Source organism: Astyanax mexicanus, chromosome 1 (assembly GCF_023375975.1).
Source record: "Astyanax mexicanus isolate ESR-SI-001 chromosome 1, AstMex3_surface, whole genome shotgun sequence".
In the NCBI taxonomy this organism is placed as follows: domain Eukaryota; kingdom Metazoa; phylum Chordata; class Actinopteri; order Characiformes; family Acestrorhamphidae; genus Astyanax; species Astyanax mexicanus.
In genome coordinates this window covers 4,778,837-4,806,253 of record NC_064408.1, presented here as the reverse complement: position 1 = coordinate 4,806,253, position 27,417 = coordinate 4,778,837, and the positions used below count along the sequence as shown (strand labels likewise).

Here is a 27,417-nt window from a genome sequence, read left to right as displayed (position 1 = left end):
CACGCTAGGTAGAACAGGCCTCCTCGGTTCAGAGATTAAAACCATCACGCCGGTCGGATGCCCAGTCACCGTTTTTATCCTTTAATGCACTGCAGATGCTCGGAGGCGAGGCCAGCAGCCCGGCTGCCTCAGTGTGTGTCTGCAGCTTTTCCTCTACACTGCCTCTTTATCCCATTAACTTAAGGGCCTGTTCAGAAGTTACGAGTTGCCAAGTGTAGCGATATTCCTCTCTTCACAAAGGAGAAACACTGGCCATTGTTCAGCAGGCGGCTGGTGGAGCTCTTTAATATATTTCTATATGAGGCCAAATAAACACAATAAACTCTGTTTTATAATGCAGTCATGTGTGTAGAATAGCTTTTCCCGTATTATTAAAATTAAAAAATAAGCCCTTCCCCTCCACAGAAATTATTAAAAAGATGTCCTCAGCTGAATTGCATCAATAACTGGAGCTTTATATTATATAAACAGGAAAAAACACAGGGTATTTTTGGTCCATCATTTAAACAATAAAAAAACAATATATATATATATATATTTATATATATATTTTTTATGACTATTCATGGCTAAAGTAATTATACCTTTAATTATAGTAAGGTAGGTGCAAAATAATAATAAAAAAGTGAAATGATATTAAATAAACAGTAAATACAGTTTCAATACATTTACATACACATAAGTAAATATAAAAATATTTAAAACTACAATTGATTTGGTCAGTAAAAAAACAAAAAACAATAATACAATAAAAATAGATATTTTATGCAGCAAATAATGTTAAAATTAATAATATAAATTTATAGAATTTAAATTTATTAGAAACTGATGTGAATGCACATTTTTTAAATTCTGAATAAAATATGAAAAAAAAAAATGTTTTACATTTATTTGTCCTTAAATAAATGACACCAATTCAGGCCCCAGGAAAATACTTTTTTTAATGTATTTATTTATTTTATTTATTTATTTATTTTATTATTATTATTTTTTTTTAATGATTGAACATGTTTGTAATATCGATTTTTTTTTCAAAGGTTTTTAAAATACCAGTTTTCCTTGATTAAACTAAAGACTATAAATCACATAAAAAATATGAAATAATACAGAAAATTCACATTTTTCTATTATTTTTCTATTATTTTCTATTATATTTCAGGATATTTTATTGTTGTTTTACTGGGGATATAAATCGTTTAAATACTAAAGGTGGGGTACAAATAATTACAGACTGTTTTCCTATACAGAATATCTTAGTTAATTATTTGAGAATGGTAAGGAAAGTGAAAACTTTACTTTTTAAATGTATGTGTGTTCATAGTACTCAAATACAAAACAAATACAGTTCAAATAAATATTTTGGTAACACTTTATAGTAACTTTCATTAATATATTTTTAACTAATGATCAGTAGCTGTGAACAAAGTAGCAGTTCATCAGAATTCGATTATTAACAAATTATTATTATTAACTCTTATTTATCAGCACGGATATTTATAATAAAAATGTTAGCAAATCATTCATTAGCTCATTAGAATTTGAACATTAATAAATCGCTAGTAAATGCGAATTTTAAACCAGGCAAAAGTTTATCAATTACAGTTCATGCTGCAAATGCATTCATTAGTATTTGCAAATGTAATAGCAACTTTTTTGTTTCTAAAAATGTGAAAAAAAACAGTTATTAAACATTAGTTAATGATGGAGGAAAGTTATTTTATAACTTATAGTTACATATAATGATTTTAATTGGCTAAAAAAAAATCTCCAAATATAAATTTTATTCGAGCGCTGTTCCTCTCACCACCGCTGTTGTTGAACATTCCCCTGTATAAAGAGAGTAAGTGAAGGAGCAGAAGTGCTAATCTGTGGGTGAGAACGCTTCATTAAGGGCTTTCATTATAAGAGCATTTCATTAAAGCTGATGGCGAGCACCTAATACCCCGCGCGTATAAACCCCGTATGTGCGCTGGCATTGTGAGCTATTTCTGCAGTGTAAATCTGCTCTGTTCTGCTGTGATTTGGGCTTATCCGGACCACTTCTCAATCCGGATCACCAGCCTCCTTCCGCTGCTTCACAATAACTGCTGATCACCATATTTCCAACCCCGGCAAACTTCTGCCGACTGCGCAGAAAAATGTGGTAACACTGTGTATTAGGATGGTCTATTAAAATCCATTATAGACGCTCAAATAACATTTAACTCAATGTCTATTAAATTCAACTTAACATTAAGTTCAATCCAAATAATTGTATATAGAAACTAACCTTGATACTAAACTACTAACCCAAACCAACCATGAATCAACTCTAAAACTAAGTCTAAACCTAAATCTAATTCTATAACAAAACATAAACCAAACCTAAACCAGATCCCTTAACCGAAGATCTAAACCTAAAACCAAAACCAAACTCTAAAGCTACATCCTAAACCTAAAATCTAAACTCTAGACCTAACCTAATACCTAAATCTAACCATAGCCCTAAACCTAAATCTGACACTATAACAAAACATTAACCAAGCCCTAAACCTATAAAACCTATTTAACCCTTGCCTTAAGCCTAAAACCTAAATCTAACCCTGGCCCTAAACCCTAAATCTCTAAACTCTAAACCCTAAACTCTAGCCCCAAACCTATAACTTTTAACCCAAACCTAAAACAAACCCTAAACCTAAAACCTAAATCTAACTCTAAACCTAATCCTAAACCTAACCCTAAACCTAAAACCTAAATCTAACAATAGCCCTAAACCTAAAACCTAACCCTAAACCTAAAACATAAATCAACCTCTGATCCTAACCCTAAACATAAAGCATAAACTTAACCCTAAACCTAAAACATAAATCTAACAATAGCCCTAAACCTAAAACCTAACCCTAAACCTAAAACATAAATCAACCTCTAATTCTAACCCTAAACATAAAACATAAACTTAACCCTAAACCTAAAACCTAAATCAACCTCTAATCCTAACCCTAAACATAAAACGTAAACTTAACCCTAAACCTAAAACCTAAATCTTGCCTAGCCCTAAATCTTACCCTAGCCCTAACCAAAACCTAAAACCTAAACTTAAATCTAACACTATACCAAAACATTAACAAAGCCCTAAACCTAAAACCTAAATTTAACCCTTGCCTTAAACCTAATACCTAAATCTAACCCTGGCCCTAAACCTAACCCTAAACCTAAAACCTAAATCTAACTGTAGAACTAAACCTAATTCTAACCCTAGGTCTAACCTAAAGCCTAAATCTAACCCTAAACCAAAACATAAACTAAACCCTAAACCTAAAACCTAAATCTAACAAATTTAACAAAGCATTGTACTGTTAAGATACGAACACGCCAAAGTCATAGCATACCTGGCTCTTAAAGGAAATGACAACTGACACACTGTGTAAGGGCTGGTGCCCGATCGAGGTGTCCTCCAGGGCATCGGAGGGCGCGCCAGGCCAGCGCCGAACAGCTTATAAGCAGCGCCAACCAGCCACTCGGCGCTGGATCTTTGAAGCTCGTGAGAGCGAATCTATGCCGGTTTTCCGAGCGAGCCCCGGCTCTCTATCTCTATCCCTTTTTCCCTTTCGAGTCTGGTGGAGCTGTGTAGAGCAGTGAGCTCCACGGCCGCCATCTATCTGTCTCTAGTTTGGTGGAGCAGAGTGGTGTGCTCTTTCTGCCACCCCTCTCCAGTCTGTGTGTGTCTGTGTGTGTTTCTCACCGCGAGGCCCGCGGTTTGTTTACCTTCCCTCTCCCGCGCTGTTCCTCCCCTCTCTGGTGGAGCAGCGTTTAAATCCATAAGCACCTCAGTTCAGTTTTGTTTTCGTTGGAAGCCCCTTTTGTTTAGTTAATCCTTCACCTCGTCTCATAAAAGGTAGCCACTTCCAGGCAAGCCTTAGTTTACATTTTCTCCCCCTCACTCTAACGCACGCTAGGCGTGGCTTTTTGTTTTCCACCCGTTTTCCTCCCTCCGCCCGTTTTCGTTGCTCCGCCCCTTTCGGCGGAGGTCCTTAAGAGTGATTAAAGCGACCACGTCCCAATCTGCTCGCTGGTTCAGCGGTTAGAGCATTGGGCCGTGACCGCGACAACCTGAGTTCGATCCCTGCGTGGAGCGGGGTTTAATAATAATAATAATTGTATATATATATATATATATATATATAATTATATAATATTATTATATATCCTATTAATATATATATATATATATATATATATATATATATATATAAACGATTATATATTAATTCTTATTATTATTATTATTATTATTATTATTATTATTATTATTTTCCTTTTTCTTGGGTTTACCTGCTTTGAGGTCCACTGCCCAGCACTTGGGTTCTAAAACCTTCTGGGCTGGAGAGCTACTGCTCCCACCCCATTACACACTGATTGGTTTATTTCACATTATGCCCAAAATTAACCACACCCATGATTAATTAAGAGAATTACCTCATGCCTTTTGCGTGTTTTGAGCTGCGCAAGGTGTATTTTTCGCACAGCGACACGCCCCTAAATCCCGCTGCATGATGTGCAATCAACCTGTGCGATGTAGATTGCTAAAATAGGGCCCTTAATAATTGAATAAAGTTATTGTTATGCATATGAAATATGAATACTCTAAATTAATTGCTGTGATTTTAACAATAACTTTGAGTTTTGAAGAAAAAAGTTTGAGTTGGCCTTAAAACTCAAAACATCTAGCCGTGGTTAGCAAGCGCTTAGCCAGCTGAGGTTAGCAGTGCTAGCCATCTGCAGTTAGCACTGGTTCTGGTAACCCAGGGCACTATAAGCTAATGGTTCGTCGCACATAGCTTGTTTTAACACGGTAAAACACACAGACTACAGTCTAATATACTCACATCTGAATTATGAGCTCTAGAGCTAGTGATGCTGTTAGCGGCTAATGCTAATGCTGCTGCATCCAGCCTTAGTGCTGGAGAAACTTCACAGAAAAAACTCACCCTTATAATGCTGTATTTCAGCAGAGTGACTTTACTGCTCCTTAATACCTGATTGGTAGATTTCATACAAAAGGAGCACTGACGATTTTTGGGAAAAATAAAGGAATAGTGGAATAGTGCAAGAAATACGGTATGTTTAGAAACCGATACAGAACTACACTTTTATAATTGCTGTTATAAAACTCCACAGTGTCTTATATGATCAGTTAGAGCTGGGAGAAAATGGAAAATGGAAAATGAACCTAAAACCTGAGATACAATCAGACCTATGATCCACTTTCTCGCTGCTGGAGAACCTGAAAAGCTATATACTCTGTACAGCGCTGGACTTGTTGTGCTGCTGCTGCTGCTGCTGCTTATTATGTGGTAGAAAGGATGTACAAAGGAGGTGTAAAAAAGAGTGTGAGGCTGATAAGAGTGGAAGGAGTGCTCGCTCTTTAAACGAAGAGAAAAATAAAGGCTTTCCGAACAGTGTGGAGCTCAGCGCGCTCCCATAAGCTGATAAAAGGTTCAGAGTTGGGTCAGGAACGGCTTCTGTAAGTGTTTTTATGTTTTTATATTTTTTAAAAACTCTGCCCTGCAACACATATCAAATAAAAAAGTTGGGACGAGGGCAGTTTAGAGGGCTAGAAATAAGGTTAAAAGTGCTAAAAACCGAGGTGATTTCAAGTAGAAAAAGTCTTTGAGGAGAAAAAGATGGACATGATCTTCAATTTGTAAAAAATGATTGAAATGTCTAAAAACAACAACATTTCTCAAAGAAAGATTGGAAAAGATCTCCATATTTCTTGGTCTACAAGCCAAGCCTTATGTTCACCATGTCTAGAAGCTCCGCCCACTTCTCTACTATACAATACAGAGTTACTATTTTCACTAATACCACTTTACTACAACTTTACTACTGTACACAACACAAGCCTTATTATATATGTTCACCATGTCCAGAAGCTCCGCCCACTTCTGTACTAGAATACAGAGTTACTATATTCACTAATACCACTTTACTACAACTTTACTACTGTACACAACACAAGCCTTATTATATATGTTCACCATGTCCAGAAGCTCCGCCCACTTCTGTACTAGAATACAGAGTTACTATATTCACTAATACCACTTTACTACAACTTTACTACTGTACACAACACAAGCCTTATTATATATGTTCACCATGTCCAGAAGCTCCGCCCACTTCTCTACTACAACAGAGTTACTATATTCACTAATACCACTTTACTATGACTTTACTACTGTACACAACACAAGCCTTATTATATATGTTCACCATGTCCAGAAGCTCCGCCCACTTCTCTACAATACAATACAGAGTTACTATATTCACTAATACCACTTTACTACGACTTTACTACTGTACACAACACAAGCCTTATTATATATGTTCACCATGACCAGAAGCTCCGCCCACTTCTCTACAATACAATACAGAGTTACTATATTCACTAATACCACTTTACTACGACTTTACTACTGTACACAACACAAGCCTTATTATATATGTTCACCATGACCAGAAGCTCCGCCCACTTCTCTACTACAACACAGAGTTACTATATTCACTAATACCACTAACAACTTTACTACTGTACACAACACAAGCCTTATTATATATGTTCACCATGTCCAGAAGCTCCGCCCACTTCTGTACTAGAATACAGAGTTACTATATTCACTAATACCACTTTACTACAACTTTACTACTGTACACAACACAAGCCTTATTATATATGTTCACCATCTCCAGAAGCTCCGCCCACTTCTCTACTACAATACAGAGTTACTATATTCACTAATACCACTTTACTACGACTTTACTACTGTACACAACACAAGCCTTATTATATATGTTCACCATGTCCAGAAGCTCCGCCCACTTCTCTACTATACAATACAGAGTTACTATTTTCACTAATACCACTTTACTACAACTTTACTACTGTACACAACACAAGCCTTATTATATATGTTCACCATGTCCAGAAGCTCCGCCCACTTCTCTACAATACAATACAGAGTTACTATATTCACTAATACCACTTTACTACGACTTTACTACTGTACACAACACAAACCTTATTATATATGTTCACCATGACCAGAAGCACAATTAAAACATTATCACCGTCTATCTCAGCTTAATTATCTCTACAACAGATACAAAACCCCGATATAAGAGCTTTAAAAAAGCAGAAGAAGCAGAAGAAGAGCCAGAAAACGATATCACCATTCCGCTACAATCACCAGCACCTTAAAAGTGCCAGAAGCCGCACTTACCTATAAATTTTATATCGGGTCGTAAATCCTTGGCGGAATCTTTCCACGAAGGAGAGGTAGCCCTTGGAGTGGTGGAAAGGGCCGCGGTCGGAGATGAGCCAGTCAAACTGCTTGGTGACATGCTGCTCGTTGGCCGAGGGGTCTTGGCGGGAAGACTGAACTGTTATATGGTCCCATATAAACAGGAAGCAAGTGACCTCAATGACCCTCCAGTTCATGCTTTTCCTTCAGCCGCTCTCTGTTCATTCTCGCTCCATTCTATGGAGACCTGCAGATAGACAGAGGAAAAGAGAGAGAGAAAGAAAGAGAAAGAGAGAGAGATTAGTCAAACCATGATATCAAAATTATTAAAAAAATAATAATCATTTCGATTTCATTTAGCAAAAAAATATAAGAGTTACTGAGGGCGGGATGTTGGATGACTACTAACTCAACTCAACAGTATAAGTAGGTGTTTCCAATAAAGTGGCCAGTGAACGAAAGTGCAAGTTTTTAGGTAAGTGTTTCTAATAAAGTGGCCTGGTGAGTGTAAGCAAATGGTAATAATGAGGAAGCACATGTTTGTAGGTGTTTCCAATAAAGTGGCCAATGAGTGGAAGCACAAGGTAGTATAGTATTAGTAGATGTTTCTTATAAAGTGGCCACCAGTAAATGGAAGCACAAGTTTGTAGGTAAGTGTTTCTAATAAAGTGACGAATGGCCAATGTAAATACAAGGTAGTATAGCAGTAGGTGTTTCCAATAAAGTGGCCAGTGAGCCTAAACACAAGATATAGTAAGCAGTATTTTAGGTGTTTCCAATAAAGTGGCCACTGAGTGGAAGCACAAGGTAGTATAGCAATAGGTGTTTCCAATAAAGTGGTCAGGGAGTAGAAGCATAAGATAGTTTAGTAGGTGTTTCCAATAAAGTGGCCACCAGTGAGTGGAAGCACAAGGTAGTATAGTAGTAGGTGTTTCCAATAAAGTGGCCACCAGTGAGTGGAAGCACAAGATAGGCAGTATAGTAGGTGTTTCCAATAAAGTGGCCAGTGAGCCTAAACAAAAGATATAGAAGGCAGTATATTGTGTGTTTCCAGTAAAGTGGCCACCAGTGAGTGGAAGCACAATATAGATAGTATAGTAGGTGTTTCCAATAAAGTGGCCACCAGTGAGTGGAAGCACAAGATATTTTAGTAGTAGTTGTTTCCAATAAAGTGGCCACCAGTGAGTGGAAACCAAAGTAGTAGCAGTAGTAGTAGGTCTTTCTAATAAAGTGGTCAGAAGTGTCAGTTAGTACTCAGTTAGTAGCTAGGTGTTTCCAATAAACTGGGCACAAGTTTGTAGGTGTTTCTAATAAAATGAATATATAGTGAATAGTGAACTACTCAACTAAGTAAATAATAAAAAATCAATCTGAAACATTTGAAGAATGTTAAAGAAAGGACTCAAGAAAGTAGTTTGAAAGTATCGTCAAGTGCAGACACTGCAAAGACCATTAAAAACGTAATGATGGAAGTGGCACTCATCAGGATGAGCTTTTCAGAGTTACCGGCTTCAGTGTTTTGGTTTGTTTCACACTTTTATATGTTTTATCCACATGATTCATCATATGTGAATAGTTCCTTTATAGTCTGGATCAATTCAGTATTCATTTGTATCGAAGGAAAAAAAGAAAAATATAAAAGCGTGTGATAAAACAAATAAAATACTCAGACGGGTTCTGGGTTGCAGACCGTTGACCGGCTCGGCTCGCGGCGCTCCGTACTAACAAGACCCAGTGCCCTTTTCACAGGCGAGAGCGGATTACGAGCGGGGATGTGCGGCCTTCACTTTATTCCCACTAATTGGTGGCGTGATAAGTTCAGACAAGGTTAAGAGGCTGCTTTATGACATGTTGTGACATGAAGTTTGTGGAGGAGTTCGGGGAGCTGTCTCCTGGAACCTAATTAACACCGGGCGTGTATCGGCACATGAATTTATCGCATTAGATCCGCTCGTGCAATTAGCCGCTGCGCACCGAAACCTCGTATGAATTGAGACGTGCGGTAATAGACGCCCTCCTCCGCAGCCCAACACTCAGATAATGCGTGCGGAACAATAGAGTGGGCAGAGGCTCGGACTGATCTGCGGTCAGTGTGGGTTTAGTTAAAGGATTTACATCGGCTTAAGCATTATTTATTATAATAGCTTTAAGTGGCATGGAAAAGTTTTGTTTCCAATAAAGTGGCCAGCCAGGGGGTACAGTACACAAGGCAACAGGAGTAGGTGTTCCTAATATAATGGCAAGTAATTAAAAGCAAAAGGTACAGTAGTATAGTAGTAGGTGTTTCCAATAAAGTGGCCACTCATTAAATGGAAGCACATGATGTTAGTTCAATGTTTCCAATAAAGTGGCCACCAGTGAGTGGATACACAAGGCAGCAGGTGTTCCTAATAAAGTGGCAAGTAATTGAAAGCTAAAGGCAGTATACTAGTAGGTGTTCCTAATGAAGTCGCCAATGAGTATAGGCACAGTGTAGTATGGTACGTGTTTCCAATAAAGTGGCCAGTGACTGGAAAACACAAGGAAGTAGGTTTAGGTGTTCCTAATAAAGTGGCAACTCAATAAATGAATGCACATGGTGTTGCTTTAGTGTTTCCAATAAAGTGGCCACCAGTGAGTGGAAGCGTTTCTAATAAAGTGGCCAGTGACTGGCAACACAAGGTAGTATAGTAGTAGGTGTTTCCAATAAAGTGGCCACTCAATGAATGGAAGCACATGATGTTAGTTTAATGTTTCCAATAAAGTGGCCACCAGTATGTGAAAGCACAAGTTTGTGAGTGTTTCTAATAAAGTGGCCACCACACAATGGCTGGCCACTTTATTGGAAACAACTACTACTATACTACCTTGTGTTGCTACTAACTGGTCATTTTATTGGAAACACCTACTACCACTACCTTATGTTTCCACTCATTGAGTGGCCACTTTATTGGAAACACCTACTAAACTACTAATACTACCTTGTGCTTCCACTTACTAACTGGCCACTTTATTGGAAACACCTACTACCACTACCTTATGTTTCCACTCATTGAGTGGCCACTTTATTGGAAACACCTACTACATATACCACCTTGCGTTTTCACTCACTCACTGGCCACTTTATTGGAAACACCTACTAAACTACTAATACTACCTTGTGCTTCCACTTACTAACTGGCCACTTTATTGGAAACACCTACTACCACTACCTTATGTTTCCACTCATTGAGTGGCCACTTTATTGGAAACACCTACTACAATATACCACCTTGCGTTTTCACTCACTCACTGGCCACTTTATTGGAAACACCTACTAAACTACTAATACTACCTTGTGCTTCCACTTACTAACTGGCCACTTTATTGGAAACACCTACTAAACTACTACTACCACCTTGTGATTTCACTCACTGACTGGCCACTTTATTGGAAACACCTAATACTAATACTACCTTGTGCTTGCACTTACTGACTGGCCACTTTATTGGAAACACCTAATACTAATACTACCTTGTGTTTCCACACACTTACTGGCCACTTTAATGGAAACACCTAATACTAACACTACCTTGTGTTTCCGCTCACTGACTGGCCACTTTATTGGAAACACCTAATAATAATACTAACTTGTGCTTGCACTTACTGACTGGCCAGTTTATTGGAAACACCTACTACTACTACCACATTGTGTGTCCACTCACTTGATGGTCACTTTATTGGAAACACCTACTACTACTACTACTTCTACTTCTATCTTGGGTTTCCACACACTTGATGGCCACTTTAATGGAAACACCTACTATTACTATACTATCTTGTGTTTCCACTCACTGACTGGCCACTTTATTGGAAACACCTACTACTACTACATTGTTTTTCCACTCACTTGATGGTCACTTTATTGGAAACACCTATGAAGCTACTACCTTGTGCTTTCAATCACTGGCCACTTTATTGGAAACACCTACTACTAATATGCTACCTTGTGCTTCCACTTAATGTCTGGCCACTTTATTGGAAACACCTACTACTACTACACTACCTTGTGTTTGCACTCACTGCAATGCTAATGCTAATAGCTAAATGATTTAGGTCAGGTTAAAATGTCGCATCTTCCTCCAGATATCCCAACGTTTTTTTGGCATTGTGTCACAGAATCTGGTCTAGACAAGGCCGTGCTTTCTCTCTATTAATGGAGCTAAATGTGCTAATGCTAACATGTGTCAGTAGCGCTCGTTTATTATCTGTTAGCCAGCGGAGTCGTGTCTACGCTCAGTGATAAGAAAGCCATTTTCAGCTGTAATTAAGCTTAACGACTTCCCCCCCGAAGCTACGGCAGGCCCGACTCGGAGACGCTGAATTCGCTCTATTGTACGCGGAAATCTCAGCCCTCTCACAGAACATTACACGAGACGACGCGCTACACCACTTCACACAATAGCAGACGCTACAGAAACAAGAGTACAGCAGTTTTCATGTTATTCTGGGAAATGTTCTTTGATTACAAAGAGCCACTCAGGACTGCGGGCAAGAAAAACACGAAGAACCACAAAGAACTTCTTGTTGTTTCACTATTGAGCCACATTCAATTCACATTAAACGGCCAATAACACCAAAAATAACAAAGTTGCCTCATTTTTACTATGAAATAGTGGCGCTTCATCTCTCGTAAATCACCAAAGACTGTAGAAAAACAGGCGCCATGGTTCTATTCCATTTTATTCAATAGAAATAAAGTCAAATGTAAAGTTATGAGAAGAGATTAGAATCTATTCCCTAGATTGAGCAAGTGTCTCAGACTGCCTTCATTGAATTTACAGCACAGCCTAAAGCACCAGATGCAGTTTATAAACAGTATTTTGTTACTAAACTATTTACATTACCAATACTAAAGCCATAATATTACAATTATGATATATTAGAATGACAATTACATAAAAAAATACATATTTCTGGGGGAAATATTAATAATTGTGTTAATATTAGCAGAGGGAAATTGTTGTTGGAATTGTTGGATGCTGGATATGGAAAGACAATTTTAGGGTTTTTTTTTCTGTCGTAATTGGACCATGATTAATGAAAATCATAAAAAAATTGTGTGAATTTTGACTATTTTTTAAACAAGAATCCAAACACCAAAATCAGCAATAAACGAAATACTGAAAACACTGCATTGTTTTTTTAACAATGGTCTAAAACTATATATTTTTTTTTTTTGCATTAATCCACACAACTGTCATAATTGGACCATAAGTTAGGAAAACCGTCCAAAAAAAAAAAAAAGAAGATGAATCAGAATAGATAAAATCTGCTTAAAACAGTATTAAAGGTGCAGTGACAAAAATGGACTATGGTTTTAATGTTACCAACATAAAATTGTTGTTAAAAACTGAATTTTGGCTGTTTTTTTTTATATAAATCAACACAACTGTGCATAACTGGACCATGATTAATAAAAATTATCAAAAAAATAAATGAATACAAAAAAATACATTGTATACAGGCCCTTTAATGCCCTTTAAAGCCAAAACAATACTGTCATAATTCGACCATTACTGATGAAAATCCGCAATTTTTTTTTTTTTAAATAAATAAATAAAATAAATAAAATAAATGTTTTATATGGACTCTTTAATATCTTTAATTAAAGTAAAATCTGCATAAAACCCAGTATTAAGGGTGCAGTAAAAAAAATAGCCTTGTAAAAAAATTGTGTAAAAATGGACCACAATTAATGAAAATTAGCAAATATATATATATATATATATATATATATATATATATATATATATATATATATATATATATATATATATATATATATATATTTGTAAAAGAAAGTTGTATAAGGGCCCTTTAATGCATTATTTTAAACATGTTTGTCACACAAAAAAAATAAACATATATATATTTTAAATTGAATAGTTTAGCCCTGATTACTGATTAATTAAGTATATTAAAGTAAAATCTGCATAAAACCCTGTATTAAAGGTGCAGTAACAAAAATTAGCCTATAGTTTTTATTTTTTTTAAAATGTGTAAAAATGATGTTTTTTGTATTTTTGTTATCATGAATCCACACAACTGTCATAGTTGGACCACAATTAATGAAAATCAGGAAAAAAAAAAAAAAAAAAACGATATATACAAAAAGGTGCATATGGGCCATTTAATGCAGTGTTTCAAACATGTTTGTCACACACACACACACAAAAAAAAAAAAACATATATAATTTTTAATTGAATAGTTTAGCCCTGATTAACACTAAAGTAAACTAAAGTAAAATCTGCATAAAACCCAGTATAAAGGTGCAGTAACAAAAACTAGCCTTTAGTTTTAATTAAAAAACAAAAATGTGTAAAAATGAATTTTTAGTATTTTTGTTATCATGAATCCAGCAAAAAACCCCTACAAAAACTAAATAAAAGAAATGTTGCAAATGGACTCTTTAATATCTTTTTCTTCTTGTAAAATTTGCATTAAAATCCATCAAAAGAAATGTTGTGTACGGGCCCTTTAATGTCTGCTTAACCGGATAAACGCAGCATTGTTTTAAACCAGTTTGTCGTGTTTCTGTGTGGTTGTTATTAAAATCACTGTAAGCAGTGGCCGTACAGCATATTTAGACGTCTGAGCGCCTTTGAAAAAGCAAACATCATGAATAAAACATAATCATGCAGAATGATATAAATAATAAAAACACGGCTCATAAATAATGATATATTTCAGAGGGGAGGAAAAATGACTCCGGATATAAAAGGAGGGCTGATTTCCATGTTGGCCTTTTTCGCGGCGTCGCTCGGCACGCCACCCCGAGACATTTAAACAGGTACGCCGCACCGCGCGAGGTCATTCAGGTAAACGTGACCCATATGAGTTCCGTGCAGTCGTCTATTCGTTCGTTCACTCGTTCGTTCGCTCTGCTCAGGGTTGCCAGGTCCAACAAAAACCAGCCCTTCAGAAGCTTAAACTAGCCCAAAATATATGTCTGTCACACCTTTGAAGCAAATGGCAAAACAACTATGAGTGTACGACTTATTATTTTATTTATAAAGGATTTATTATCAGTTTTTATATTTATCTTAAAGTCATTAATAATATGGTAACACTTGTGTTTTATTAGTTATTATATAACAGTTTTATAAAACAACTTTTTTTACTATTTATTTCTGTTCTCGTCCCTCCTGAACTCTCCTCTCCTCTTTAACATTTTTTTTCATCTCCTGGTGATTTCACTTTACATTGTAATTTCTCTCGCTCTCCATCCCTCTCTCTCTCCATCCCCCTTTCTCTCGCTCTCCATCTCCATCCCTCTCTCTCTCCATCCCCCTTTCTCTCGCTCTCCATCTCCATCCCTCTCTCTCTCCAACCCCCTTTCTCTCGCTTTCCATCCCTCTCTCTTTATCTCTCTCTCTCTCTCTCTTTCTCCATCTGTATCTCTCTCTCTTTCCATCTCTTTCTCTCTCTATATATCTCTCTCCATCTCTCTCTCTCTCTGTATCTCTTTCTCTCTCCATCTCCATCCCTATCTCTCTCTTCATCCCTCTCTCTCTCTCTCTGTATCTCTCTCCACCTTTCTCTCTCTCTGTATCTCTCTCTCTGTATATCTTTCTGTATCTCTCTCTCTGTGTATCTCTGTCCATCTCTTTCTCTCTCTCTGTATCTCTCTTCATCTCTCTGCCTCTATATCTCTCTCTGTATATCTTTCTGTATCTCTCTGTCTCTCTCTCTCCATCTCTCTCCGTCTCTCTCTCTGTATCGCTCTCTATCTCTTGCATTCTCAATCTCTTTCACTCTCTATCTCTCCCTCTGTATCTCTCTCTCTGTATCTCTTTCTCTCTCTCTCTTTCTCCATCTCTCTCTCTCACTCTGTATCTACCTCCATCTCTGTTTTGCTGGTTCTTATTGGTGTGAAAATGGTGGATCTGGTAACTGTGGTTCTGATGGTTCTTATTAGTGTGAAAACGGTGGATCTGGTAACTGTGGTTCTGCTGGTTATTATTGGTGGGGAAACGGTGGATCTGGTAACTGTGGTTCTGATGGTTCTTATTGGTGTGAAAACGGTGGATCTGGTAACTGTGGTTCTGATGGTTCTTATTGGTGGGGAAACGGTGGATCTGGTAACTGTGGTTCTGATGGTTCTTATTGGTGTGAAAACCGTGGATCTGGTAACTGTGGTTCTGATGGTTCTTATTGGTGGGGAAACGGTGGATCTGGTAACTGTGGTTCTGATGGTTCTTATTAGTGTGAAAACGGTGGATCTGGTAACTGTGGTTCTGCTGGTTCTTATTGGTGGGGAAACGGTGGATCTGGTAACTGTGGTTCTGCTGGTTCTTATTGGTGGGGAAACGGTGGATCTGGTAAGTCTGGTTCTTATTGGTGTGAAAATGGTGGATCTGGTAACTGTGGTTCTGATGGTTCTTATTAGTGTGAAAACGGTGGATCTGGTAAGTCTGGTTCTTATTGGTGTGAAAACGGTGGATCTGGTAACTGTGGTTCTGATGGTTCTTATTAGTGTGAAAACGGTGGATCTGGTAAGTCTGGTTCTTATTGGTGTGAAAACGGTGGATCTGGTAACTGTGGTTTTGCTGGTTCTTATTGGTGGGGAAATGGTGGATCTGGTAACTGTGGTTCTGCTGGTTCTTATTAGTGTGAAAACGGTGGATCTGGTAACTGTGGTTCTGCTGGTTCTTATTGGTGTGAAAACGGTGGATCTGGTAACTGTGGTTCTGCTGGTTATTATTGGTGTGAAAACGGTGGATCTGGTAACTGTGGTTCTGATGGTTCTTATTGGTGTGAAAACGGTGGATCTGGTAACTGTGGTTCTGCTGGTTCTTATTGGTGTGAAAACGGTGGATCTGGTAACTGTGGTTCTGCTGGTTCTTATTGGTGTGAAAACGGTGGATCTGGTAACTGTGGTTCTGATGGTTCTTATTGGTGTGAAAACGGTGGATCTGGTAACTGTGGTTCTGCTGGTTATTATTGGTGGGGAAACGGTGAATCTGGTAACTGTGGTTCTGCTGGTTCTTATTGGTGTGAAAACGGTGGATCTGGTAACTGTGGTTCTGATGGTTCTTATTAGTGTGAAAACGGTGGATCTGGTAACTGTGGTTCTGCTGGTTCTTATTGGTGGGGAAACGGTGGATCTGGTAACTGTGGTTCTGCTGGTTCTTATTGGTGGGGAAACGGTGGATCTGGTAACCGTGGCTCTGCTGTAATGAATAAAGATTTGCAGTTCAGACAGGCGGTGCACTGCAGGCGTGACGCTGGTGACAAATCCGTGGTAAAGGAAGCTAATGAGGAGGCCTTTAAGATAATTAGTTTAGACTAATTTGAGGTTGCTGTCAGAACGTAACAATGCATCATTTAATTGAAAGAGAGACGGAAAGAGCGAGAGAGGCAGCGTCTGCTTTATAGGAGAGAATACAGTGCTTTAAACTGCATATATTAAACAGGAATCTCAGCATTTCTCACTATAAAAATATACATATATACAGTGTATCACAAAAGTGAGTACACCCCTCACATTTCTGTAGATATTTAAGCATATCTTTTAATGTTAAACACTGAAAAATGAAAATGACACTTTGACACAAAGAAAAGTAGTCAATGTGTAGCATATACAGTGAGTCCAAGAAGTATTTGATCCCTTGCTGATTTTCTTTGTTTGCCCACTAATAAAGACACTATCCTTCTGCACATGTGGTACATGGCTCCATCCATCTTCCCAGTGATGCGGTGAAGTAGCCCTGTACCCTTGGCAGAGAAACACCCCCAAAACATTATGCTTCCACCTCCATGCTTGACGGTGGGCACAGTGTTCTTGGGGTCATAGGCAGCATTTTTCTTCCTCCACACATGGCGGGTGGAGTTGAGGCCAAAAAGTTCAATTTTGGTCTCGTCTGACCACAAAACCTTCTCCCAATAACTTGGTTCATCTTTCAAATGATCATTGGCATACTTGAGGCGCGCCTCCACATGTGCTCTCTTCAGCAGGGGTACCTTTCGGGCACTGCAGGATGTGAATCCATTGTTGCGCAAAGTGTTGCCAATTGTTTCCTTGCAAACTGTGGTCCCAGCTGCCTTCAGGTCATTTGCTAACTCCTGCCGAGTGGTTGCAGGACGATTTCTGACCGTTCTCAGCATCATTGCCACCCCACGAGGCGAAATCTTCTTTGGAGCACCGGGCCGAGGTCTGTTGATTGTCATGTTATACTCTTTAAACTTTCTGATAATTGCACCAATAGTTGTTACTTTCACATCCAACACCTTACTAATCTTTTTGTAGCCCATTCCAGCTTTGTGAAGGTCAACAATTCTGACTCTGAGGTCCTGTGACAGCTCTTTGGTTTTACCCATGTTGGAGACTTGAAATCTGTGTGATCTGTCTGATTCTGTGGACAGGTGTTTTTCACACAAGTGATTAGTGAGAACAGGTGGCTTCAGGTCAGGTAACAAGTTGATTGGGAGTGTCTAACTGGTCTGTAAAAGCCAGAACTGCTAATGAATACTAAGGGATCAAATACTTATTTCACTCCATGGTAATACAAATCAATTAATATATATTCCTTAGATTTATTTTCTGGATTTTTTTTTTAATATTCTGTCTCTCCATGTAAGAATACATCTACCATTAAAAGTATAGAATGATCATGTCTTTATTAGTGGGCCAACGAAGAAAATCAGCAAGGGATCAAATACTTCTTGGACTCACTGTATATCAGTAATATAATAACTCAATATACAGCCATTAATGTCTAAACTACTGGCAACAAAAGTGAGTTCACCCCTAAGAGACGAGACCCCTGAATCTTCAAATTGAGCACTGCTTGTCACTTTCCCTCCAAAAATGTCATGTGACTAGTTAGTGTTACAAGTTCTCAGGTGCGCATAGGGAGCAGGTGTGTATAGGGAACATGGCACCTCATGGCAAAGAACTCTCTGAGGATCTTAAAAGATGAATTGTTGCGCTACATGAAGATGGACAAGGCGACAACAAGACAACCAACACCCACGTCCAAATGCTGTCTTTGAAAGATTGCTGCAGAGATTGAAGAGGTGGGGGGTCAGCCTGTCAGTGCTCAGACCATACGCCGCACATTACATCAAATTGGTCTGCAGAAAGGAGGAAGTCCTCAGCGGAGGAACGTAAAGTCTTGAATATCCTCCAGCTCTGTGATGAAGCTCATCATGGAGGAGTGGAAAAGCATTCCAGTGGCAACCTATGAAGCTCTGGTAAACTCCAAAATATTAACACTGAGGGGTGTACTCACTTTGGTTGCCGGTGGTTTAGACATTAATGGCTGTATATTGAGTTATTTTGAGGGAAGAATAAATGAAGAGTTTGGTTCCAAAACGCTATAAATCCATTTTTATCAATTTGAGTAAAATGGTTTTCTTTAGCAAGAAAGTGGTAGGCTGAAAACCACCGTTTTCTGTTTCAAACTATCAAATACCATACTAAGGTTAAAATAACACAACAAAATCAAATCAAGATTTTAATATTTAAAGATTTATTTTAAAAATAATTTGTTTTTTCGCAAAACGCAATAAATCCATGCCATGTTTTTTTTTTTTTTTTCAAAATGTCTTATATATCCTTTGGCATCAATAGATTTTTTTTGTTTTTTACTGAAAATGTGCAAAATACAATAATAAAAAACAGTAAATTGTACATATGAATACAATAGTTTGACCATTGGGCCTAAAAACACACATTTCAAAACATTTCTTTTCGAAAAAGTGCAAAAATTTCATGAACGAACAACATTAACACTATAAAAATCACCAAAATCACGTTATATTCATGTGCTGTAGTGTAGTGTAGTGTAGTGTGGTGTAGTATAGTGTGTATAGTGTGTGTGTGTGTGTGTGTGTGTGTGTGAACTGCAGATGACAGCCAGATTTCCCCCCTCCTGAATGCCTCATTTTCTTTACCTTTTCACGTACATGAGACTTTTTTGATGGCTTTCTCTTTTTTTTAATAACTAAAGCATCTGAGACCACCAAGGTCCAACATTAGAGGCAGTTCTGAGCATCAGATCCAGTCCAACACAGCCATTTCTGATTAATCAATTATATTAGTTTAATTAAATCTGATTCCAGACCTCAGGAAGCTTCATAAAGCACAATGAGTTTGATTCTGGGGTGCGTTTTCCAACAATGAATAATTGGTAAGGGTTTATGAAAGACTTTAAAGGTCTCATTCCATTGTTTTTAATTCATTTTAAAGTGTCTAGTTGTGGTCTCTAGTATGAATGAATGCCCTGTGAGCTGATTTTGTGCTGCTTTAGTCCACTAGAGGAGTGAAGTGGAGAAACAATAGTATTTCAATTCTTGTTCGTGAATATTTATGCATGCAAATATATCGCCTCTGATTGGCTAACAGCACTGCAGCGCAGCAAGAGGGACAACAGTTAGAAACATTTTAAAATAAAGACGTTTTTACACTAATAACAGTCTTTACAATGTCATATGCTACTTTACAACATGTATAATAAAGCCCTGCTAAGTGCATACAGTTAAGCCACTGACCTAAAGTCTTAGAGTCTCTGGAAAACACAAAATCCACCGGAGATCCTATTTAAACCTAAAGTTACTTAAACACACAGAGGTGGGTAGTCCAGGTCTAAAAAGTAAAAATCCACCCTACTGCTAGTTTTCCATAGACTAATTCTAACCATTTGTTTCTTAGCTCTGAATTACTATGTAAAGCATATATATAAACACTGATGTGTTATTCGCACAAATAACACAGGAATTAACTGCATGCTGTTCCTAGTGCTGTTACTTAGCTCCTATCTGATGTGATGGCGTCGCTACCCGGCTTCAGCTCTACCTCTGGGCGGTCCCGAGCCGAGGTGGGTGGGGCCATGAATACTAATTCATGGGTTGATGTAGACACGGTGCTTTTCCTGATCGACTCCTGATTCGTTTTTCTGAATATTTTCTTTTTTATTAGCTGCTGCAGACAATGGAGGTTGAGGAAGAGTTTCATCATGTGCAGCATCATAAACAACTCAGAGAGACCTGCTGTATTTCACAAACATTTGATTCCAATTCTTTAGGAATTGATCCAATAAACATTAACTATAAAATTTTAATGCAACATAATTGTCACCATACATCAATATGATTCAGATTCTTTAGAAAAAAGATTCAAAGCAACACTGACTCTTACATTTCAAAACAATTTGATTTCTTTAGAAAATGATTTAAAGCAAAATGTCTCTTAAAGTTTAATACACTTTAGTACAACATTCGAGCACATTTACACAGAATCAATTTGATTCGAATTTGTTAAGAATTGATTTAATGCCAAATAATCAATTTGGTTTTAACTTCTTTAGAAAGGGTTCAGTGCAACATGAACTCCTTCATAATGATTTATAGAATTTTAATTCTCAAAAATAACAGATAGCCTATAGTAAAAAGGTAATAATAAAAATGTAATAAACAGTAATAAATCTGTAACAATGTTTTTCTTTCACCAGTAGCGGTGCATTCCTTAATTTATTAAAAAAGTACTTTTTTTAGATGGTAAAAATGACCAATTTTAAGATAAATACATTTTTGATTGTAACTTTTTTAAGAAATTATTCACAGCAACATTCAGATTCCTTAGGAAACAGTTCAAAACTACATAAAACCTCAACATTTAATTCTGATTCTTTGTTAAAAAAAATAAATATAAAAATAAATTAACCCAATTCTGACCAATTTTCACCTGTAATTACTTTGATTCTGATTCATTTATTCAATTAACCTTTTTTGCTTAAATAAACCCCATGAACTTTCAGAGACCTACTGCAGTTCTGAGCATCATCTGAGCATCCAGTCCAGCACAGCCATGTCTTCTCTTGATCAGATCATATTAAGCTGATTTCTCCTGATTCCAGACTTCATAAAGCTTTGTAAAGTGTCATAAAGCTTCATAAAGCTTCATAAGGCAGAATGATTCATTTCAGAAGGGCAGTGTGTCCATGAGGTAACCCTGAGCGAACCCGCGGCCTTTCTACCGCTAACGCTAATGAGATAGCTCTCAAGCGTGGTTCCTCAAGCTGCCACAATTACACACACACACACACACACACACACACACACACTCACACACTCAGAGCCATCACTGCAGTCATCATCTCAGAATGACATCATTGTAATCCCCCGGAGGAAGCTTCAGCCAGTAACAACACACTCGCTGCAGCCTCGCGTCTTTATTGGAGCTATTCAGGTTTGATTGCTTGCCGGAGGGGCAGAAGTGCAGCGTTCAGCAGCGCAGCAACACACCGCACCTACCACCGCACACCACTGCAGCGCATAAACCTCTTAACTCACACACTGATTCTTCAGGAAACGAGTCAACACCGACTTCAACACTCAGGGCACAAAAAAAATAAAATAATACGCCTTTCGCAGCTCAAAATGCGCAGAAAGCATGAACTAATTATATTAATTAACCATTAATTAGTCATTTTGGGCGTATTGTGCTAATTTTCATTATTTTTTTCTGTATATTTGATCTTATTGTAACGATAACTGAGGAGCTCAATCTCAATTCGCTCAGTCAATGAAATTCTATTTAATTCTAATAAGAAATTATTTATTTGCAACGTAAACTCTTAGATGTCATCTTACATCAATATGATTCAATATGATTCATTTCTTTAGAAAATGATTTAAAGCAAAACGATCTATTAGAATTCAACACAGTTCGATTTGATTCTGAATCTTATGGAAGCGATTCAGTGCAACATGAACACTTTCACAATGAATCAATTTCGCTCTGATGCCGTCCGGCAGAAGATACAGGAGCATCCGAGCCTCCACTACTAGACTCTGCAACAGCTTCATCCACCAGGCAGTCAGACTTCCCACCACTCACCCAACACACTCACACAAAAACTAAACTGTACACACAAAGAAATGAACTTCACCCACACACACACACACACCCAGTCAGCACACAGAGGCTGACATGACTTTATTTGCTGCACTCTTAAAAACTATAAACTCTACCTCAGTAACTGCTGTGATTATATATGTTCTATATGTTACAGTACGTCACACATCTCTGCACCTTATCATCACTATACACTTTATTATACCGTATCGGTACTGCACTGTCCTGTCTTTAAATTGTCTCGTCTTTTGTATTTATTGTATTTACTGTTATTTAGTGTTATAATTTTATAATTTTATGTTGCACTGTCGTCACTCCTGCACTTTATGTTGTCTATTGCTTGTGGTTCTATGTTGCACCATGGTTCCGGAGGAACGTAATTTCATCACACTGTGTACCTGTACTCAGATGTAATGACAATAAAAGCCTCTTGACTCTTGACTTGACTTGATTCTAATTTGTTAAGAAATGATTCAATGCCAAATAATCCTTTTTTGGCATTGAACCAAAACTCCTTCACAATGACTGATAGGATTTTAATTCTCAAAAATAACAATTACCTATAGTAAAAAGGTAATAATAAAAATGTAATAAACAGTAATAAATCTGTAACAATGTTTTTCTTTCACCCGTAGTGGTGCATTCCTCACTTTAAAAAAAAAAAATACAGATTTTAATATAAATTAATTTTTGATTATCATTTTTAAGAAAAGATTCACAGCAACATGAACTCTGAGATGAACTAATTATCTTAATTAATCATGGGTGTGGTTAATTTTGGGCGCATTAGGCTAATTTTCATTAGTTTTTAGGTATATTTGAGGAGCTCAATCTCCACAGTCACTCCTGTTACCTAAATTAATTTTTAGATCTTATTTGTTCATTTTTAAAACTCAAATTTTGTAAAAAAAATATAAAAATAAAAAATCACTAGAATGTGCTCAGCGTCCTCATGCTTTTTTTCATGTTTGTGCTAATTCTATGCTAAAAAACTCATTCCTGTTACTCAAAACATGCAGAGTAACAGGAGTGAGTGCCGGTAAAAGGAGTGCTTTTTTTGTCATAAATATCAATTATTTGAACATGCAGTCGTAAACCGTTTCTTTAAAATAAAGACTTTTTCTTTTTGGAAAAAATCAAAGGAATTAGCCTTTTTTTAACATGCTTTTTAAATCTCACATGAGTTTTATAAACACCTTTAGATGAGAAACCTTGTAAGAAATGAAGTAAAGCTGCCTGAGTTTGACCAGTACGTGTTTTTGAGTGGTTAAATATATGTGTTATTAGATTCACAGTCTAATTTTGGGTGTAACGTGAAATAAACCAATCAGTGTGCCAGTTGTCATTCCCTTTAAGAGGCGGGTGAGCTCTGGCTTTAGCTCTAGTTAGCTCTTAGTTTAAAAAACAAGAGGACCAGTGAGTTTTTTTTTTTTTTTTTTTGCTTTCTCGGTCACATGACATAGCTCCTCCATTTCCACTTTTTATTGTGTTTACGTGGATCTCCATGGAAACGTAGCTAATTTTGGGCGTACCGTACAAAATAAACCAATCAGTGTGCCAGTTGTCAATCCCTTTAAGAGGCATGTGAGCTCTGACTTTATCTCTATCTGGATGGGATTAGTTTTTTTAGGGGGACATCTGTAAAAAATATTTAATTTTAACTCCTGCATTCGGACTGCAAATAAAAAAACAGGAGGACCAGTGATTTTTTTTTTTTTTTTTTTTTTTTTGGCTTTCTCGGTCACATGTCATCGAGTTCAGTAGCTCCTCCATTTCCACTCACTGTTTTATTCCAGAGGTTTTCAATTTTGTGAAATCAATGAAACATATAATTTTGAAGTGGTTTTAAGCTGTATATGTTTCTTTTTCTGTTTTTAGTTATTTTTGCACACTGGATATTATACTATTTCTGGTTTTTGACTGGACCTGAAGAGATTAAATAGCAAAAATAAGCCATTTTAGCATTATTTAATCAATTCTATTTAACCAGGCCATCTCTGCGCTCCTACAGCTAGCTCCGGCTGTATGCTCTGTACTGTACCGTGTGCTGTTCCTGAGATAATTCTTGCCGTCGTAGGCAGATTCCAGCTCTGTATTTGGAGTATATGAGTATTTGGGTTATGGAGGAGTTCTGTGGGGTTGAGAAATGGCTTTACAGAGCGGCAGAAAGCCTCAGGTGGAGATGCTGATGCTGCACTGTAATATGATACTGCTGCATGATGTATGTGCTGTATTTACTCCAGCGTCTCTGTGAATATTTACAGTATAAGCTGGAGGAGTGGAGGGGACGGGGGCATATGTGCCTCACAGCAGCTCCAGAGATCTGCAGAATAATGCAATAAATAACCCAGAGCTGTGACATTTCAGAATAACTCGCTGCTATATATGACAATATACAGCCACTGGTCATTCTTTATACCATATATATATATATATATATATATATATATATTACAGTATATATAATTATTAATATTATTATACCATATTTTAATGCTGCTAGTCTTTCTACAGAGGTGTAAGATATTGACATCTACATTTTAATCTGTAAAAGTGTGCTTCTATACAGCTTTTAAAATAAGGGAGCGTCTAAAAACGTATATTGTTTCCAAAAGTCTAATATAGGAATGTGTAAAAATGTGTCTGAAAACATTTTTTTTCTTTATACAAAAATTCTAACATTTTTTGATCTAAAACCACCAACTTTAGCACAACCTACAGTTTGTGAGATATTGACAAAAAAGTTTTAATTTGTAAAAGTGTGCTTGTGTACAGTTTTTAAATAAGGGAGTGTCTAAAAATGAATGTTGTTCATTGAAATGTGCCCGTAAACGTTTTTTTTTTTTTTTACCAAATTTGGCACAACCTACAGTTTGTGAAATAGTGACATCCACAATTTAATTGGTAAAACTGTGCTTGTATACAGCTTTTCAATAAGGGAGCGTCTGAAAATGAACATAGTGGCCAAAAGTCTCACATAGGAATGCACTGAAATGCGGCCCTAAACCTTTTTTTTTTCTTTAAACAGAAATTTAAGCACCTCTACAGGTCTATTTTTTTAAGCTAGAACCACGAAATTTGTCACAAGCATAGAATAAATAGCATAGTTTTACTCTATATTTTGTATAAAACTGTATGATTTACAATTTTTTTGTTAAATGATCGTATATTGCTCTACCCCATTTTTTAGCACTGATATGACTTGAGTGATCTGCAGAATAATGCAAAAAAAAAACACAGACCTATATATGACATTATTATTTAATAATACTATATATATATATATATATATATATATATATATATATATATATATATATATATATATATATTCTGGAAAAAAATAAGAGAGCACTTAACAATTATGAGTTTCTTTGATTTTACCAAATTGAAAACCTCTGAGGGAGCTGACCTGCTTGACTTTTTTCAACAGGAGTAAAGTTAGGCATAAAGTTATCCAAAAGCAGTGTGTAAGACTGGTGGAGGAGAACATGGTGCTAAGATGCATGGAAACTGTGATTAGAAACCAGGGTTATTCCAGCAAATATTGATTTCTGAACTCTTAAAATTTTATGAATATGAACTTGTTTTTCTTTGCATTATTTGAGGTCTGAAAGCTCTGCGTCGTTTTTTTTTTATTCATTATTTCTGACATTTCTCATTTTCTGCAAGTAAATGCTCTAAATGACAATATTCATTTTTACACTTTTACTAATTAAAACGTAGGTGTCAATATCTTACAAACTCTATATTTTTATTTGGAATTTGGGAGAAATGTTGTCTGTAGTTTATAGAATAAAACAACAATGTTCATTTTACTCAAACATAAACCTATAAATAGCAAAATCAGAGAAACTGATTCAGAAACTGAAGTGCTGTCTTCATTTTTTTTTCCAGAGCTGTATATAATATATATGAAGCAGGAGCATGAGTGTCTGAGTCTCTGGTGTGACACTCAGTAGATGCCATCACCCAGTTCTTGCAAAACAGTTTATCTTGTGTAATATGAAAAATGATCCTCTCTAAACTAAAACAACAGAGCGAAGGTGAACCTGCGCATCGGCAGCATCAATAGAAACGATCTGCGATGTTCCTCAGACGTTCCTGAGTGAAGGTCTGACCTTGAGATAATGTAATCAGACTGAGATGAACCCGTCGCTCTGCTCGTTCCTGCGGTGACGACTGTAAACCGTCTCTCTGAAGCTCAGAGACGAGAACCGAGCGTCTTCACTATAAACACTCATTCACTTCCTGCGGCCGCCCTTCACGTCCCTCTTCCCCCCCCCGCCGCGTGAGACTCACGCTGCTTCTGAATCAGACAAATTCCACCCCGTCGCCTCCGGGTCCCCGGCACACGCTCACGGTGTTGATTCATTCGCCCAGGGATTTCAGCACATCTCCACATGACACACTGTGTATCTCAGCACAATATCACCAGCAGAGCTCCGGATATTAAAGGACAAACATCACGCAAAACTCAACTTCCCTCAGTTCCTAGAAAATAGAATCACATGTGAACCTTTTGGAATTACTTGAATTTTTGCATAAATTGGTCATTAAATGTGTTCTGATCTTCATCTATGTCACAACAATAGACAAACACGGTCTGCTTAAACTGATACCACACAATAAATATATACGTTTGCATGGTTTTATTGAACACAACATGTTAACATTCACAGTGAGGGGGAAAAAGTACAGTGTGTGAACCCCTAGACTAATTACTTTACTAAGAGCTAATTGGAGGCAGGATGTGATGAGATTAAAGGATGTGTTGGTTAAAAAAGCTGCCCTGCCCTATAAAAAAAAAAACACACACCAGTTCTTAAGAAGCAATGCTTGATGTGAATCAGGCCTCGCTCAAAAGATCAAGCTCTCAGAAGATCCACGTTCAAGAATTGTTGACTTTCAGCATGAAGCTGGAAAGGGTTACGAAAAAAAGTATCTCTAAAAGTCTTGATGATGTTCATGTGTCCACGGTCTACAAGACAGATGGTCTACAAATGGAGAAAGTTCAGCACTGTTGCTACTCTCTCTAGGCATGGTAAAGTCCTGTAAAGATGACTGTAAGAGCACAGCACATGCAGAATGATCAATGAGGTGAGGAAGAATCCTAGAGTGTCAGCTAAAGACATACAGAAATATCTGGTACATGCTAACATTTTTGTTAGCAAATCTACATTAAGGAAAACATTAAACATGAATGGATTTCCTGGGAGGACACCACGGAGGAAGCCACTGCTGTACAAAAAAAA

The 27,417-nt window shown here is 37.1% G+C and overlaps 1 protein-coding gene across 2 annotated transcripts in view; it reads right to left on the bottom strand.

Annotated features, from left to right (window-relative positions):
- Positions 1 to 27,417, bottom strand: part of brinp1 (bone morphogenetic protein/retinoic acid inducible neural-specific 1) — a 396,883-nt gene that overhangs the window by 275,247 nt on the left and 94,219 nt on the right. For both annotated transcript variants that reach the window (XM_049465879.1, XM_049465880.1), the window contains exon 2: positions 7,260 to 7,527. In XM_049465879.1, the coding sequence (XP_049321836.1) occupies positions 7,260 to 7,477 (218 nt within the window). In that variant the 5' untranslated portion in view covers positions 7,478 to 7,527. The remainder of the gene's footprint in view (positions 1 to 7,259; positions 7,528 to 27,417) is intronic.